The sequence below is a fragment of the Silene latifolia genome, chromosome 6 (assembly GCF_048544455.1).
Source record: "Silene latifolia isolate original U9 population chromosome 6, ASM4854445v1, whole genome shotgun sequence".
NCBI classification, from domain to species: Eukaryota; Viridiplantae; Streptophyta; class Magnoliopsida; order Caryophyllales; family Caryophyllaceae; genus Silene; species Silene latifolia.
In genome coordinates, this window is record NC_133531.1 from 117,681,354 (window position 1) to 117,700,757 (window position 19,404).

The following is a 19,404-nucleotide window of genomic DNA, read 5'->3' on the forward strand; positions in this document are numbered from 1 at the left end:
ATAAAGACGCACCACCCACAATCTACGTAAATGTGACAACCAATATGGCAAAATCCACCATCCTCGTCTTTGGAAGGAGGCGCAAAAGATTATAATATTACCTCAGTGTATCAATAGGACTAGGCTCATGTAAATGGCGGAATCACAACCTAACCTCGCCACCCTGGTACTAATAACACAAAAAGGCTGTTTCAGGATGTCCCACAATGACTAATGCCTCAAGAATCGCATTGGATGACTATAAAGGAGAAGATCCAACCTATGTGATCTAATAAACATGCATCTGTATGACACTGGAAATTTACCAAAGTTACAATACATAGAACAAAAATGCCCACAACAACTGATGGAGATAATAACAAGACATAAAATCAAGAAATGAAATCGGATGTCTTAATATAATGTTTAAAAAACTAGACCAGTTTCACACAGTTATTATAAAACAGCATTACGTTGCAGAATGCAGACAACTGATGTCGAACAATAGATAGCCATTACCAAAAACCTAGACATAGACTGATTGCGGGGCTGGGGCAAGTGACGCAAGGAACTTGGTGAGAAGATATGTTTTCTTGATTTGGATGATGTCTGCAATGAGGCTCTAGAGACAATTGCCAAGGCAATGCACCCAAGTTAGATTCCACCTACCCCCACTTTTGAAGCCGAAAAAAATTACTAGAGCAGTATTTCAGTACAAATTTTACCAATTGCTCCCACAAGCTCATTGATTTCAAGGACATCACTAATTCATCACCAATACCTTCTCTCTTTCACAGAAAGTAGTGGGATATGCTGAATCTTAGGCCAGTCGCTGCCAGTTGGACATCGACATCTTTTTGTTAATCCATGACATTTCAAGATCTCAAGTTCATTTAATGTACTGAGCTTGCCAAATTCTTCAGGCAGACATGTCAACTTGGGACAATCATACAACTGCATAGATTCAAGAGACGAGAAGCAGCTAATCCATTGTGGTAGTTCTGCCAAATTATCATTCTCAGATATATGTAGAGAGCGGAGCTTTGTAAGGTGTTGAAGCCCACAAGGGGAATTTTTTTCAAAAATGGGGTCAAATACAAACAAATTAACGAAATGAGTTGAGTTTGAAAGTATTTATCCAAAATGGGTCCACGTCATCACCGAAGCTAGGTTCGGATTCAAGTCGCTCTCCCGCTCAACGACCTTACCCAAAGTCTCATTTAAAGTCCACTCAAACCTAAGTATGATACTTCAAGTCAAGTCGCTTTGGGAGTGAGCGATTTCACCAAATCGCCCTCCCCACAAACGATTTGGGTCTTTGGAAAAAAAAAAAAAAAAAAAAAAAAAAAAGCTGTTAAGCGGAATCGAACACATGATGTTCAACAAAACAAACACTTATCTTGTTGAAACTAACCACTAATACAAGCAAATTAACATGTTAAAGTTTAGTGCTTAAACTTTATAATTAGTAATTATTATTCAAATCCCAAACAGCTATTAAATACTCTTAGCATTAAATATGTATTTTAATTACCATAGTGAGTAAGCATTAAATATGTATTTTAATTACCATAATGAGTCAATACATTATGCTGGGCATTATGGTTAGGGGTGTGAAGTGTATGATTTTAGATTGCGGGTTCGATTCCTATCAACTTCTCCTTCTGAATTTCTTTTTTTTTTTTTTTTTTTTTTTTTTTTTCCTGCTAAGTCGCTCAGCCGCACGGCGGTTTGACCTCAAGTCGCTCTCCCGGTGAGCGACCTTAATCCCGACCCTAACACCGCCAAAACCAAGCCTACGTGGACCCATTTTTGGTAATTAGTTTCAAAGTCGCCCCATTTTGTTAAAATGTTTGTTATTAAACCCCATTTTGGAAAAAAATTCCCACAAGGGAGATAAACTAGCTTAGGAATATTATGAAAAAGCAAGAAACGAAGCCTATTTAAGGCTTTCCATGGCATGCCATCCTCGAGACCTTTGTTTTGAGAGAGATCTAGCTCCCCACAGTCCTGAAATGATAAACTGTTCAGTAAAGTGAGATGTTCCAGGCCTTCAGAAACTAATGTCAGGCTTTCACACATACTGAATTTCAAATGGGTGAGAGAGGATAGCTGTTTGAAAACTTCCTTGAGTCTGCAAATGTTCAACAAATTAGAATCTTGAATTGCCAACGACGTAATGTGGCCCAAATGTTCTTCTGGCAAAGAAATGAGGTAGTCAACATCATCAACACTCAAGGACTTCAACCTCGGACTGCACTCAGGAATGGTCGCTGATGATCCCGCGTCACTATACACTGTGGAACTTGACAATTTTTTCAAGACATTCAGTTGTTTGTTGAACTTATTAAGGATCACTTGCCTGACGTTAGTACAAAGAGGAAGGGTTGCTAAATTTGGACAATCTTCTATATGCAAGAGTTCTAGATTAGAAAACAACAGTGATGGAGGACAAAGATGACTTTGCTTCAGCGATATTTTTTCCTTATCAATGCAATCTTTGACCTCTGTCTCATCCCACCATCTTTTCAGATTTTTCATACATCTCAGATCAAGTTCTTGAAGAGATGGAAAAAATGTTTGTGTTGACGGAGAGGACTGAATCCCATGAGGACTCATTTCCATGTATTCAACACTTTCAAGTGATCCAAGAGCAAGGCATCTTAAGAAAGGCAATTGGCTGTAAGAAGGGACTTGACGGCAATTTTGGAAACAGTGAAAATGGATTTCGACTAGGTTTGGGAGGGTCATACATAGATTATCTGTCATTGCCCAACTCAAGAGCTTTTGACCTCTGTACCTGACTAACTTTAACTTCTTCAAATTTTGGTGTGGTTTCAGACCTTCTAATAACACCTCATCATGGAGACTAGTTTGAGGACTAACTTCGACATAAGAATCTGTTGGGTCCCTTATGTTGATGATAACATGCCCATTTGATTTGTGCTATCTTAGTTTACCTTTTCAGGATTAATGATGTAATCAAGCTTGGATTAAGAAGTGATGAAGTTGTTTTAATCCCATTGTAATTAGTCGTGTGTCATCTAATGTACAAGTGAGAAAGTTAAGTATAGTAGAGTAATAATAAACAGTCAGGATGATCGTTGCTTCAACAAGCAAACAAATTTGAGTGGACTAGGCCACAACTCGTAAAACTTGAAGCTTCCATTTTCTCTCAAATGCTTTCACGTGATTATCATTTTTCAAAAGAGAAATTCAGATTTTTATTTAAGGAGGTAGTATCCAATAAAGAATGGTTTGAATTATTCAAAATATTTCCTCTTTGTGCAAATTCAATCCCTTGGTTTTTAAGAAAACAAAAGTTCCTTTTTGCCATATTTGTGTTAACTTGTCTCTTGTGACTTGTCTCACATCCTTTGTTTTCTGATTTTGCATGAACATTTAAGGTTATCTTTCAAACCTTCTTTCTCTATTCTCACCTTTGCAAAAGACTCCTCTTTGGTGCAAGTGTTTGGGTGGCTACTATTGCTCCTCACATGCAAAGCCTTTGACCCTTCAAAACCCTAGCAATCCCTTCACTCACCTCCTCTATATAAACCGTGTGCCTCCTTCATTAAATCCTCAAGACTTTCTGAATTAATTCTTTCATGTTTTGCAAAGTGTTTTAAAGATTAAAATCGTGTATCTTGCAAAATCCTTTTAAAAGTCTTCAAGTGTCTTTCAGTTTCTACAAATGTGGCCACTTTGTTACTTTTCTATACTAAACTCTCTTGCTTAAAAGTGTTGATCTTGTAAAAGTTGTCCACCTCTATTCTTTGTTAAGAATGTGTTAAGTGGAAACTTGATCCTTTACATTTTAAGTGTGTTAGAAGAGTTTAGGACGGAGTAGTCTTTTACTCTTGACAATAGGAGTAGGTTGTGAGTTGGCAATCGGAGTAGATGCGAGTTAGCTTGTCATAGAACGGAGTAGTTCTTGTACTAGCTTTGCAACCGGAGTAGGTTGGCGTCTTTTATTACAAGGGTCTTTTAGTTGTCGGAGTAGATCACTAAAGGAAAGTAATAAAAAGGTAGATTGGACGTAGGCACTTTAGTATTTGCCGAACCAATTCAAAAACTCGTGTTCATTGTTTATCTCTTTATTTCCGCTGCTTTCTTTGTTTGTTTGTTTTGTTTCGCTTAAACTTAGAAGCAATGATTCATCATATCGTCGTATTTGGTTGATGCAGTAATACTCCACAAACCGAGACAAATAGATACAAATAACGATTGTTGCTTTCATACTTCAAAGAAACATTCATTGTGATACTTGTTCAATCTTTCAATATTATTCAAAGTATCTTCAAATCCCTTTTGTTCACCTAACTTACTTTAATCCAATAAAGTTGAAGTTAAAATTTTAAAAAGGGTACCTAATTCACCCCCTCCCCCTCTTAGGTACTTGAATCCATAAACTCAAGAATCTACTCCCGATATTATAATTAACTCATTCAACCCATGTTTAATATTTAGGTTTGCCTCCTTTGCCTCAAAGCGGGGTCTTTCAAGTCTTGAAAGTTCTATTTGTAGTGATCCTCTTAGGTTATTGAGGGTCTTCAAATCCCCTAAATGCGCAGAGGTGTTTGGCAAAATTGGGCACAAATCTTGGAGATGAACTACATTTCACTATAAAACATGGTAGTTTATGGAGAAAACTTAATTCACCTAGGCCAGGTGGCATGTGAGTTAATTTATAGCATCCACGAACATCTAGGATCCGAAGATTAGTTAGTTTTCTAGTATGGATAGGCAACGCTCTAAGGTGTGAACAAAGGTGGAGATTTAGAGTGTGTAAATTTTGAAGTTTTGTGATTGAATTGGGAAGCTTTTCTATACGGTTCAAGGAGAGGATAAGGTACCTCAAGTGAATCAATTTACCGATGGACTTGGGTAGAGTTCTTAACCCAAGATTATGCAGAATTAGAGTTTGTAAATTTTGAAGTCTTATGATTGAATTGGGAAGCTCTTGTATAGGGTTGACGGAGAGGTTAAGGTACCTTAAGTGAATCAACTTACCAATGGACTTAGGTAGAGTCCTTGACCCAAGATTACGTAGATCCAACACGCGCAAGCATCTAAAGTTTGAAATTAGTCAAGAACTCGCCTTGTTGAAATATGATCCATCTCTAAATTGCTCCAACAAAAGAAATGATCTCAAATGCTTTGCCTTTCGCATGCAACCTGGAAATTTCCACGAGTTAGTCAGTTGATAACCAAGAGACAAGTGATGGATTTGGTCACTGAAGTTTCCATCTTGAAATTTCGCAACTTTACTCTCAGTTCCAGCTACTTCTAGGGCCAAATCATGCATCAAGTCATGCATTTTGAAACTTGAAATTTCCCCATATTCATCTCTTGTTATATCTTGGAAGAAGCCCTTTTGCCACAACAAAACTAAATATTCATAGCCAAGTTCTTCTAGAGTTTGGGCTACAATTGTTGGAACAATAAACCCCTCGGCCATCCAAAGAGCAATGAGCGTTTCCCTTTCAAACTTATAATCCTTCGGAAACAATGCACAATAAGCAAAACAGTTCTTCAATGGAGACAACAGGTGATGGTAGCTGAGCGTCAGAATGGCCAGAATGTTGTTTTGCTTATTAGGCAATTTCGCGAAGCTAGTACCTGCAATCGCAATCCATTTCCACTCATCGCATCCATATAAAAGAGATCCTAAACTTCTCAATGCCAATGGAACTCCTGCACACTTCTTCACAATCTCTTTTCCTAATTTCACCAATTGCAGTTTTTTTTTAGATTCTCCAGGCTCAAATGCTAACTTTTCAAATAATGCCCATGACATCTCTTCTGAAAGGCCTTGTAAAGCATAAGCTGGCACCGTTCCCATGATATCTGCCACTTTCTTTGATCACGTACTCACCAATATTTTGCTTCCCTCCCCACCAACCTTCAAAATTGAACTCAAATTGAGCCACTCCTCACGGTTTTCATTCCACACATCGTCGAGAACCAGTAAATATTTCTTTCCCCCAATTTCTTTCCTTGGTTGACTCTGCAACTGGTCCATCTCTAAATTTGGAGACTCGGACTTTGTTGCTGACATAATAATCTTCTTTATAACTTCCTTTACATCAAAGACCTCCGACACACAAACCCACAACTTGAGGTCAAAGTGCTTCTCAACCCGTTCATCATTATATAAGAGTTGAGTGAAAGTTGTTTTCCCTATTCCTCCGAGCCCAACAATAGGGATTACAGATAATCGCTTCTCTAGAGTAGCACAAGAGGCCGTCAGAATATCTATGATGGCGTCTCTATCATCATCTCGACCAATAACTTCTTCTACATCTACAAAGGAGTGAGTTTGATTTCCCAAAGGCCTAATGAACCTGCCTTCCTCACGAGGGCGCAGTACAAATGCAAACTCTGAATCGTTTTTGACTATTTCATCAAGCTTTTCCCTAATACTTTTAATCTTACTAGAAATATTGAAGGCGAAAGCAAGCCGATTAGAGCGTAGAAAAGAAAATGAGTACCTTTTTAGACACATTATGACCACCCATGACTTCTCTTTCCAATGCCATAGTTGCAAACTCATCGAACAAGTCATCTGCAGCATACACAACAGTTCTAAGCCTGTCAAGCCAACCACGAACCGTGTGGCTCTCAATTTGTCGTTCTTCTGCATCCAATAAAGCGTCTTTGATTGTATATATCGTGTTTCTCAGCTTTTCCAAATGGGATTTGAAGCCCCATGTAGATGCAATCTCAACTAATGCTCTAGATCCTAAATTTGTAAGTAGTGAATTAGCTATGTTCTGCAATATTGCTTCTGCCATTCTATCAATGTTGGAACATCATCCAAAATGGACCTTTTGCCATTGAGGAAACCGATATTCTTAACGGTTTCACCAAGACAAAAGAGGAAAGAAATTACAATGAGAACGACTTCAAGCTTGCCGAAAAGAATTCCAAAGCAATGTCGATTCTTCAACGTTGTGTTGGTGAGGGGGAAGTTAGTCGAATCTCCGGGTGTCCTACGGCAAAATCTATTTGGGATTCCCTTGTACTTGCTTATGAAGGGACGTCCCAAGTAAGAAAACACCGTATTGATCTTCTCATGCAACAATATGAAATGTTTAGAATGTCAAAGGACGAGTCTTTAAATAATTCTTCTTCTCGTTTTTCTTGTATTATTAATGAGCTTCAAAGTCTAGGAAGGAATTTCGAGTCCGAGGACATCATTCGAAAAATCCTTCGTAGTCTAACCCCTAAATGGCAACCTAAAGTCACCGCCATAGAGGAAGCTAAAGACTTGTCAACCCTATCTCTTCATGAACTAATGGGATCACTAATGGCTCACGAGTTCAATCTCGATAAGCATTCTAGTGAGTCATCAAAGGGAAAGAGTCTCGCCCTCACATCTTCTCCAAGTGATGAAGAAGATGAGGAGGAAGACGAGTTTGCTATGTTCACAAGGAACTTAGCCGGGTTGGTCAATGGCCAAGGTAACAAAAAGTTCACTAATAATTACTCTAAAAAACGCTTTCCTAAGAGACGACCTACTTCCACCATGGGATGCTTTAAATGTGGTGATAAAACTCATCAAATTAAAGAATGTCCCAAGTGGGAAGAAATCAAATCTAAGGAAAGAAGAGAAAAGGTTAAAAAAGACTACAAACATAGAGTCATGAGTGCTATATGGGGAATGTCCGACTCCGAGGAAGATGAGGAACTCATCGAGGAGGAACTTGAGGCTAAAATGTGTGTTGCAAATCATGGTAAAGAAAAAGTCTCAAAAACCTCAAAACTTGAACACTTAAGATGCCTCATGGCTAACCCCGACGATTCCGACTCCGATTCCGACAACGAGGTAAACAATCTAAAGGCCAAGGCTAGAACTTACTCCAAAGAGAAAGTATGTAAGCTTCTTGATCAACTTCTTGATAAGTGTCGGTCTCAAACTAATAAGCTTGATATAATGCAAAATGAGATTGAGGAAATTGCTCAAGAGAACTTTAATCTGAAAAATGAACTAAAAGCAAAGATGCAAGTTCCATTGTCACTTCGAGGCATATAATGAAGTCAAAAGAGTCAACAAGTTAAACAAGCATTTGACTAAAGAACTAGAGCGTCTTAGGTCGACACCACGGACGTCTCGACCTTGAAAATGTCAACACTACCTTGGTGATGCAAGTTTCCTCTCTAACCAAGGAACGTGATGATCTTTTGAAGGACAAAGACAATCTTGAAAATGAGATCTATGACCTTGTTGTTGAAGTTGTAGACTTAAGAGAAACAGTCTCTAAGACGTTGTTTTCCGACCACGATTTAGACAAGTTTAAAAGAAAAGGTGAATGGTTGGAAAATGAAAATGAGTGTCTTAAGAGTGAGGTTGTTTGTCTCAAGAATGAAATAGAAGACCTCCATGAAAGGCTTACCTTCTTTCAAAAGGGTATGCCCGAATGTAGCTCTTCTAGCTCTTCTCCTCATCTTAGATCCAATGAAATCGTTGATCTAAACCAAAGACTTGACAAGATGACATCTAAGTATGAAGAGTCCAAAGAAAGAATCATTTATCTCGTGTCTAAACTCAACAATCACACCCATGACTTCATTGTTGAGAAAAGATTGTCCATTGAAAGTGTCAACAATGATGAACTCAAAAGAGAAAAAGAAAAGAATTTGCATCTTCTTTCACGTGTCCATGACTTGACCAATGAACTTGTTAATGCTAAAAACATCACTGAAAAATGGGAAGGAAGTCAAACCGTGTTAAACTTCCTCACGAATCAAACCGAGAAATGCGATAAAACTGCTGGTTTGGGGTTCAAATGGAACAGTCAGACCGACCGTTGCATCCGAAGCCTAAAAACGATTTTAGAGAAAGGAAGTATGTAGGTCTTCCCGAATACATCATTTGCAATTATTGTGGTGACAATGGTCATGTTTTTAATGGATGTACAAAACGTTTTGATGACATTGACAAGAACACCAAAGCATTAAATGAAATGAACATTAAGAAAGACACCACAAGTTATGTTGATCACAAAAAGGGACCCAAATTCATTTGGGTTCCTAAACTCAAAAACTAATCTTGTGTAGGGCTTGGTGAGAGGCGGCCGCAATTGGTACTTGGATAGTGGATGCTCTCGTCACATGACGGGTGATAGAAGCCAATTCCTCTCACTTAAAGCGTATGATGGTGGCACGGTAAGGTTTGGTGACAACAAGAAAGGTGAAGTAATTGGTATTGGAAAAGTTGGTAAGTCATCCTTACTTTGTGTCGACAATGTGCGGCTTGTCAAAGGTTTGAAACATAATCTCCTTAGTATATCTCAACTTTGTGATAAGGGTAATGTTGTTGAATTTCATGCTAATATGTGTCGAATTTTTGATGCCACTACTAATGAACTAATACTCGAAGGAAGACGTGTCAAAGATGTTTACTTAACTAATTTGAACTATCTATCCGGTCACACCATGTCTTGCATGAGTGTAATGAACAATGATCCTTGGTTATGGCATAAAAGGTTTGGTCATGTTAGTACAAAAACTCTTAATACCCTTAAAAGACTTGATTTGGTTGAAGGCATTCCTAATATAAAATTTGAAATTGATAAAGTATGTGATGAATGTGCTAGAGGTAAACATGTTAAAAGTTCCTTCAAATCCAAAAGAATTATGAGTACATCTCAACCTTTGCAACTTTTACATATCGACTTGTGTGGACCAATGAGAACTAGAAGTAGAGGTGGTAGTCGTTATGTGTGTGTCATTGTTGATGATTACTCTAGGTTTGTTTGGGCACTCTTCCTAAGCTCTAAGGATGAGACATTTGATGAGTTTCTAATTTGGCTAAGAAAAATTCAAAATAAACTTGGTTTAAAACTTGTTTCAATGAGAACCGATCATGGAACCGAATTCAAAAACTCATCATTTGGTGCTTATTGTGATGACAATGGTGTAGACCATAACTTCTCGGCTCCTAGAACCCCACAACAAAATGGTGTGGTTGAAAGGATGAATAGAACCCTTGAAGGAATGGCTAGAACAATGTTATTAACTAGTAAGTTGCCTAAGAACTTTTGGGCGGAAGCGGTAAATACCGCTTGCTACATTTATAATCGTGTCATGATAAGAAGTATTTTAAATAAAACTCCCTATGAATCATTACGTGGAAGAAAACCCAATATTTCATATTTTAGATGTTTTGGAAGCAAATGTTTTGTTCACAACAATGGTAAAAACAATTTGGGTAAGTTCGATCCACGAAGTGATGAAGGAGTATTTATTGGGTACTCCGATCATAGCAAGGCCTATAAAGTTTACAATAAACGAACCTTGTTAATTGAAGAAAGCATCCATGTCATTTTTGATGAATCTAGTGTGCTTGGACAGGTACAAAACATGGATGATGATGATGAGGATGAGGATGATGAATTTGAGATTGGTCTTGTTCGAAAAGACTTCGTGTTCACGGATGAAGAAGCTCCAAAGACTGAATTGCAATGCAGACGTAGACCTGCCGCCATCAAAGGAGAGCAAAGAACTCGGGGGAACACGTAGTACTTCGATTCTCTCTGGAAGCAACAGACCCAACGATCGTTGCTTCTACCTCCGAATCAAGAAAACCAAAACAAAGTGAGGATGAAGAACCTTCCAGGCCAATGGAAACAGTCACCGTGGATCGATGCAAATGAGGGGGAACAAGAAACCTTTGTTCCAAAGAAGTGGAAACATCAAAGCTCTCATCCACTCACTAATCTCACAAGTGATCTCAACTCGGGAATTCGAACAAGATCATCCGTCAACAAACTCGCTCACCTCAATGAGTATTGTGCCCATAATGCCTTCCTATCTCAAATTGAGCCTTCAAATGTAACAATCGCCTTGATCGATGCAGATTGGGTGTTTGCCATGCAAAATGAGCTCAATCAATTCAAAAGAAATGAGGTATGGCACTTAGTCCCTAGACCGCCTAATCGTACCGTCATTGGTACTAGGTGGGTCTTTCGCAACAAGCTTGATGACTCGGGAGAAATTGTAAGGAACAAGGCTAGACTAGTGGTGCAAGGTTATAACCAACAAGAGGGTATTGATTACGATGAAACCTATGCACCGGTAGCTAGACTTGAGGCCATACGATTGCTTATAGCTTTAGCGGCTCACAAAGGCATTAAACTCTTCCAAATGGATGTCAAAACCGCTTTCTTAAATGGATATTTGGAAGAAGATGTCTTTGTAGAGCAACCACCGGGTTTTGAGAACAATGATTTGCCTAACCATGTTTTCAAATTAGACAAAGCTCTTTATGGTTTAAAACAAGCACCAAGATGTTGGTATGATAGATTGTCTAAATTTCTTATTGAAAATGGTTTTAAAAGAGGCTCCGTTGACAAAACATTGTTCTTAAAGCAACAATGATTTAACTGTTGGTTGTACAAGTATATGTTGATGACATTATATTTGGTGCAACAAATGAACTCCTTTACTTATATTTTTAGGAACTAATGAAATCGGAGTTTGAAATGAGCATGATGGGTGAGCTAGGATTTTTCCTTGGGCTCCAAATTAAGCAATCAAAGGATGGAATCATGATCCATCAACAAAAGTACATCAAAGAAATGCTTAAGAAATTTGGGATGACTAATGGTAAGCCTCATGATACACCTATGGTAGCCGGGTCCAAATTGGACAAGGATGAACTCGGTAAGAATGTTAGTGATAAGGTGTATAGAGGTATGATAGGCTCACTTCTCTACTTGACCGCAAGTCGTCCCGACATTCTCTTTAGTGTATGCTTATGTGCTAGATTCCAAGCAAATCCGAAAGAATCACATTTCAAAGCCGTTAAACGAATTCTTCGGTATTTGATTGGAACACAAAATCTTTACCTATGGTACCCCTTATATTGTCCTTTTGATCTTATAGGCTTTTCGGATGCGGACTATGCGGGGTGCACGGTGGATAGAAAGAGTACCTCCGGAATTGCAACGTTCTTGGGTCCTTGCTTGACTTCTTGGGCCTCAAAGAAACAAAACACGGTAGCTCTTTCTACGGCCGAAAGTGAGTATGTTAGTGCGGCACATTGTTGTTCTCAACTCCTTTGGGTAAAACAACAACTCTTGGATTTTGGTATTATTTTTGACTCCATTCCTTTAATGTGCGATAATACGAGTGCAATAAATATTTCCAAAAATCCTATTCAACACTCTAAAACCAAGCATATTGATATTCGTCACCATTTTATTCGTGATCATGTGAAAAAGGACATATTAAACTTATCTTTTGCAAGACCGAAAATCAAATTGCCGATATTTTTACTAAACCACTTGCAAGAGAACATTTTGAGAAATTTAGACTAGAAATTGGGTTAATTAATAGCTTGTGATTTTTAGTATGAGTTTTACACAATTTCCTAATTGATTAAGTTAAATTTGGATATATGTTATTAAGTGTTCTAAGTGCATTGACATCATGTTTGGACCAAAAATTGACACCGTATTTGTGAGTCGGTAATCACTCAACCTCATATCTAAATTTACGTTTATTATATGCTACCTTGCGTTTTTATTTCGAGTAATTGAATTTGTTTAAGTCGGGCCAACCACCTCTCCTACATCATTTAATGGGCCATTAAACATCATTTAACAACCCATCACCTACAACTACCCGTCCAAACTACCTAAACCCACTAACCCTCCATCTCCCAAATCCAACTCCCTCATATTTCACCTATCCTAACCCACCATGGTAAAAACATCATTTAACACACCTATCAAACCCACAAAAATTACCTCCCCTGTCACATCCAACCCGCCTACATCACCAACTCCAACCATGCCACCAGTCAAAACATCTTACGCCTTTCCCCCACAAACCTCAAATACGACATCAACAAACCCAGATCCACCTAGCCCTCAACCATCACCTAACCCCACTGATCCACCATCATCCGACAACATTCCCATCGCCTCAATGGTAGGAAGACGCACTCGTGGTGGTCGGAAGAAAAGCTCCACTGTTCCGAGCTCCTCCTCTGAACCGGTTACTGTTTTGGTTGAAGATGTTGAAGATGAAACCGAATTTGACTTGAATGATAATCCATCGAAATCCGGCGAGCCTGATTCGACTCCGGCGAAAAAGAACAACAAGAGAAAAGAAAAAGCCTCCTCCTCTCAATTACCCCCAATCTCGTAAAAATGTTGAACAAAGTAACATTGACAATCCCGTGATGATATCCCAATTGAAAATCCAAATGAACCTACCCGAAAAAAATCGAAACCTTCAAAGAAAACGCTTGTTTACCTTGCTCCTTCGGATCCGGTCTCCCTAACCTCGAAGTGGGATCTAGCCATGGTTTGGGCTCACCTTGAGAGTCTCGACCTCCCTACTTCCATTTACAAAAATTGTGAAAGATTGATGAACATTAAAGCAATTCACTCTCCTCGGGTGTATAATCAAAACTGGTTCGAGCCACCGGCTTTCCACTCTGTCCGTGACATGGTTTTAGCTCAAGGTTGGGAGAAGTTGTTGGAAATGCGTGAGCCGGTATTTGTGAGCGAAGTGATTCAATTCTTTGCAACGGTACGGGTTGATAAACCGGTGAATTTGTTACTGACTAAGGTGAACGGTAAGCCTCTAAAACCGACTCAATCTGATTTTGCCAATGCTCTTAGTATTCCGGTCGGAGGCTATGACCAACTCCCTCTCGAAACTTGGGTAGCCTTACCATATGCCTCCCCTCTTAGCATTGCTCAAACCGTTTGTCCCAAAACTGTCTCCCCCGGACCCGTGAGCAACACCCAAATCCCACCTCCTCTTCGAATTATCTTCAATATGCTTTGTAGGTCAATTTACCCTTCGGGTGATAGAGGAAAACTAACCATTGCCTTACAATATTTAATCTATCACATTGCTACCCATAAGAAGGTGAACCTAGTCGGGTTAATGTTCAAACGTTTTCATCTTATTTCGACCAAGCTTCGTCGACCTTCTACTCATGTGATTTACCTACCCTATAGCATGTGGTTATCGGTTGTACTCAAAGCACAAGGGGTGTTGGTAAATACTAGCTTGGGATCGTTGGATATGTATGATACTATGAGTGATGGGCAAATGGGGAAGATGTTGATAAAAATTGAGAATGATGAGTTAATTTCTGTGAAAATTAAGAAGGACCCGGAAGTTGGGTCATCTAGTCAAGGGAATACGGGTACTATGCGGGATGTCCTCAATGCCGTGGCTGAGTTGGGTGTGTGGATTAGGGAAGATGCTCGTCAAAAGGACTTAGCAATCTCGGCCCTTGCTTCTTCTTTGGACCTCATCCGTGGTGAGGTGGATATTATTTCCACCCTTGTGTCAACTAAAGAGGTTGGTGAAGATGCTATTGTGGATGATGATCCGTTGGGTAGTGGCTCGGATGGTGAACAAGCCTCCTCTCCTTAGCCTTTCCATATCCTCTCGGCCTATTTACCCTTACCCGTACCCCCTTATTTTGTTCCACCTTGGTTGTGCCCTCTAAAACTTATTTTCTTTGCTCGTTATTTTGAACATTTGATGGTGTACTTTAAACTCTATTTAGCTTTGTTGAACTTTGATTAACATATGCTTAATCCTTGTTAATGTTGACCTTGTTACCTTGTCACACTTTCATGTGTCTTTTTGTGTCTTCTTATGAAAAATCTGCACTCTAATGCTTGTGACATCCCTATCCTTTTGATGATGTCAAGAGGGGGAAAAGGTAAACTCATGCTTTAAATCTCCTTGCTTATTGATTAAACTAATGGCTTGTCTAACCTTCTTAGCTTGATTCTTGTTTTGGGGCAATGTAAAATTGTCAAGGTAAGATAAGGTAATATTGTCCCTTCTCTATCATTTGATCTTGCTAAAATCTTGAATTAAGGTGTTTACATTGCTCATTCATTCGTTTGGGGCTTGTCATCATCAAAGGGGGAATTTGTTGGGTCCCTTATGTTGATGATAACATGCCCATTTGATTTGTGCTATCTTAGTTTACCTTTTCAGGATTAATGATGTAATCAAGCTTGGATTAAGAAGTGATGAAGTTGTTTTAATCCCATTGTAATTAGTCGTGTGTCATCTAATGTACAAGTGAGAAAGTTAAGTATAGTAGAGTAATAGAAACAGTCCAGATGACTGTTGCTTCAACAAGCAAACAGCTGAGTGGACTAGGCCACAACTCGTAAAACTTGAAGCTTCCATTTTCTCTCAAATGCTTTCACGTGATTATCATTTTTCAAAAGAGAAATTCAGATTTTTATTTAAGGAGGTAGTATCCAATAAAGAATGGTTTGAATTATTCAAAATATTTCCTCTTTGTGCAAATTCAATCCCTTGGTTTTTAAGAAAACAAAAGTTCCTTTTTGCCATATTTGTGTTAACTTGTCTCTTGTGACTTGTCTCACATCCTTTGTTTTCTGATTTTGCATGAACATTTAAGGTTATCTTTCAAACCTTCTTTCTCTATTCTCACCTTTGCAAAAGACTCCTCTTTGGTGCAAGTGTTTGGGTGGCTACTATTGCTCCTCACATGCAAAGCCTTTGACCCTTCAAAACCCTAGCAATCCCTTCACTCACCTCCTCTATATAAACCGTGTGCCTCCTTCATTAAATCCTCAAGACTTTCTGAATTAATTCTTTCATGTTTTGCAAAGTGTTTTAAAGATTAAAATCGTGTATCTTGCAAAATCCTTTTAAAAGTCTTCAAGTGTCTTTCGTTTCTACAAATGTGGCCATTTGTTGCTTTTCTATACTAAACTCTCTTGCTTAAAAGTGTTGATCTTGTAAAAGTTGTCCACCTCTATTCTTTGTTAAGAATGTGTTAAGTGGAAACTTGATCCTTTACATTTTAAGTGTGTTAGAAGAGTTTAGGACGGAGTAGTCTTTTACTCTTGACAACCGGAGTAGGTTGTGAGTTGGCAATCGGAGTAGATTGCGAGTTAGCTTGTCATAGAACGGAGTAGTTCTTGTACTAGCTTTGCAACCGGAGTAGGTTGGCGTCTTTTATTACAAGGGTCTTTTAGTTGTCGGAGTAGATCACTAAAGGAAAGTAATAAAAAGGTAGATTGGACGTAGGCACTTTAGTATTTGCCGAACCAATTCAAAAACTCGTGTTCATTGTTTATCTCTTTATTTCCGCTGCTTTCTTTGTTTGTTTGTTTTGTTTCGCTTAAACTTAGAAGCACAGTTCATTCATCATCTTGTCGTATTTGGTCCGCAGTAATACTCCACAAACTGAGACAAATAGATACAGTCAGAACGATTGTTGCTTTCATACTTCAGCAAACATTCATTGTGATACTTGTTCAATCTTTCAATATTATTCAAAGTATCTTCAAATCCCTTTTGTTCACCTAACTTACTTTAATCCAATAAAGTTGAAGTTAAAATTTTAAAAAGGGTACCTAATTCACCCCCTCCCCCTCTTAGGTACTTGAATCCATAAACTCAACAGAATCTACTCCTGATATTATAATTAACTCATTCAACCCATGTTTAATATTTAGGTTTGCCTCCTTTGCCTCAAAGGCAGGGTCTTTCAAGTCTTCAGAAAGTTCTATTTGTAGTGATCCTCTTAGGTTATTGAGGGTCTTCAAATCCCCTAAATGCGCAGAGGTGTTTGGCAAAATTGGGCACAAATCTTGGAGATGAACTACATTTCACTATAAAACATGGTAGTTTATGGAGAAAACTTAATTCACCTAGGCCAGGTGGCATGTGAGTTAATTTATAGCATCCACGAACATCTAGGATCCGAAGATTAGTTAGTTTTCTAGTATGGATAGGCAACGCTCTAAGGTGTGAACAAAGGTGGAGATTTAGAGTGTGTAAATTTTGAAGTTTTGTGATTGAATTGGGAAGCTTTTCTATACGGTTCAAGGAGAGGATAAGGTACCTCAAGTGAATCAATTTACCGATGGACTTGGGTAGAGTTCTTAACCCAAGATTATGCAGAATTAGAGTTTGTAAATTTTGAAGTCTTATGATTGAATTGGGAAGCTCTTGTATAGGGTTGACGGAGAGGTTAAGGTACCTTAAGTGAATCAACTTACCAATGGACTTAGGTAGAGTCCTTGACCCAAGATTACGTAGATCCAACACGCGCAAGCATCTAAAGTTTGAAATTAGTCAAGAAGCGCCTTGTTGAAATATGATCCATCTCTAAATTGCTCCAACAAAAGAAATGATCTCAAATGCTTTGCCTTTCGCATGCAACCTGGAAATTTCCACGAGTTAGTCAGTTGATAACCAAGAGACAAGTGATGGATTTGGTCACTGAAGTTTCCATCTTGAAATTTCGCAACTTTACTCTCGATTCAGCTACTTTAGGGCCAAATCATGCATCAAGTCATGCATTTTGAAACTTGAAATTTCCCCATATTCATCTCTTGTTATATCTTGGAAGAAGCCCTTTTGCCACAACAAAACTAAATATTCATAGCCAAGTTCTTCTAGAGTTTGGGCTACAATTGTTGGAACAATAAACCCCTCGGCCATCCAAAGAGCAATGAGCGTTTCCCTTTCAAACTTATAATCCTTCTAAACAATGCACAATAAGCAAAACAGTTCTTCAATGGAGACAACAGTGATGGTAGCCGAGCGTCGAATGGCGTAATGTTGTTTTGCTTATTAGGCAATTTCGCGAAGCTAGTACCTGCAATCGCAATCCATTTCCACTCATCGCATCCATATAAAAGAGATCCTAAACTTCTCAATGCCAATGGAACTCCTGCACACTTCTTCACAATCTCTTTTCCTAATTTCACCAATTGCGCTTTTTTTTAGATTCTCCAGGCTCAAATGCTAACTTTTCAAATAATGCCCATGACATCTCTTTCGAAAGGCCTTGTAAAGCATAAGCTGGCACCGTTCCCATGATATCTGCCACTTTCTTTGATCACGTACTCACCAATATTTTGCTTCCCTCCCCACCAACCTTCAAAATTGAACTCAAATTGAGCCACTCCTCACGGTTTTCATTCCACACATCGTCGAGAACCAGTAAATATTTCTTTCCCCCAATTTCTTTCCTTGGTTGACTCTGCAACTGGTCCATCTCTAAATTTGGAGACTCGGACTTTGTTGCTGACATAATAATCTTCTTTATAACTTCCTTTACATCAAAGACCTCCGACACACAAACCCACAACTTGAGGTCAAAGTGCTTCTCAACCCGTTCATCATTATATAAGAGTTGAGTGAAAGTTGTTTTCCCTATTCCTCCGAGCCCAACAATAGGGATTACAGATAATCGCTTCTCTAGAGTAGCACAAGAGGCCGTCAGAATATCTATGATGGCGTCTCTATCATCATCTCGACCAATAACTTCTTCTACATCTACAAAGGAGTGAGTTTGATTTCCCAAAGGCCTAATGAACCTGCCTTCCTCACGAGGGCGCAGTACAAATGCAAACTCGGAACTGTCTTTGACTATTTCATCAAGCTTTTCCCTAATACTTTTAATCTTACTAGAAATATTGAAGGCGAAAGCAAGCTGATTAGAGCCAGAAAAGAAAATGAGTACCTTTTTAGACACATTATGACCACCCATGACTTCTCTTTCCAATGCCATAGTTGCAAACTCATCGAACAAGTCATCTGCAGCATACACAACAGTTCTAAGCCTGTCAAGCCAACCACGAACCGTGTGGCTCTCAATTTGTCGTTCTTCTGCATCCAATAAAGCGTCTTTGATTGTATATATCGTGTTTCTCAGCTTTTCCAAATGGGATTTGAAGCCCCATGTAGATGCAATCTCAACTAATGCTCTAGATCCTAAATTTGTAAGTAGTGAATTAGCTATGTTCTGCAATATTGCTTCTGCCATTCTATCAATTTCTCAGCTTTTGCAGTGAATGGATTCTCAAGGTTTCAGATTTGTGGTGTTTATGTATGACAAGAGTAAAGAACACTTTTAAAAAGCCGTGGACGGTCACTTTGATCGAATCGATGCCTAAAGCAGTTATATATTACTACATAGTAGTTATTTAATACTCACTAGTAGTTATTTAGTACTCACTACTACCAGATGCCAATCAAGTCAGTGCCTAATAGATGGGCATTTGGTGAACAATGCTTTTATAAACAAATCTTAAGCTTAGAGCCTACTCCCTAAGTGTTATCCATATTTGAAGGGGCTAATATAATACGGAGTATAATAATAATGTCTTGGGAGGGGGATCTTATTTCTCTCTCAGTATTCTCCTTGGTCGGCCCGGCTTAAGCCTATTCAACCTAAATAATACGAAGTACATAAGTTACATACTCGTAGTTATTATTGTTATTACGGTATGAGGTGCATGACCTAGGATAGGTATGCTACTATGCTGTAACAGCAAGGTTGCATGTTGTGCAATTCGATTAGCATAGTTAGGCCGAACAACTGGAAGTGACTAAAAGTTGGAACTCCATTAAAAATAGAAACATTTTGGGAGAAAACTA

At 38.7% G+C, this 19,404-nt stretch overlaps 1 protein-coding gene and 2 pseudogenes across 1 annotated transcript; all 3 read right to left on the minus strand.

Annotated features, from left to right (window-relative positions):
* Nucleotides 1–750: 750 nt before the first annotated feature.
* Nucleotides 751–2,748, minus strand: LOC141588548 (uncharacterized). Its single transcript, XM_074409985.1, has 2 exons — nucleotides 1,914–2,748; nucleotides 751–980 (listed from the first exon to the last, which is right to left on the minus strand). Exons 1-2 carry the CDS (start codon nucleotides 2,746–2,748, stop codon nucleotides 751–753), a joined length of 1,065 nt encoding a protein of 354 aa, XP_074266086.1.
* Nucleotides 2,749–4,501: 1,753 nt separating this feature from the next.
* On the minus strand, nucleotides 4,502–6,776 carry LOC141588549 (disease resistance protein RGA2-like; annotated as a pseudogene).
* A 9,645-nt stretch (nucleotides 6,777–16,421) lies between these two features.
* On the minus strand, nucleotides 16,422–18,884 carry LOC141658931 (disease resistance protein RGA2-like; annotated as a pseudogene).
* Between the last annotated feature and the right edge of the window lie 520 nt (nucleotides 18,885–19,404).

Coding starts and splice junctions, on each gene's coding strand:
- LOC141588548 (XM_074409985.1), bottom strand. CDS start 2,748: ATGACAGATAATCTATGTATGACCCTCCCAAACCTAGTCGAAATCCAT. Junction 981..1,913: donor GAAAGCCTTAAATAGGCTTC/GTTTCTTGCTTT, acceptor ATAATTTGGCAG/AACTACCACAATGGATTAGC.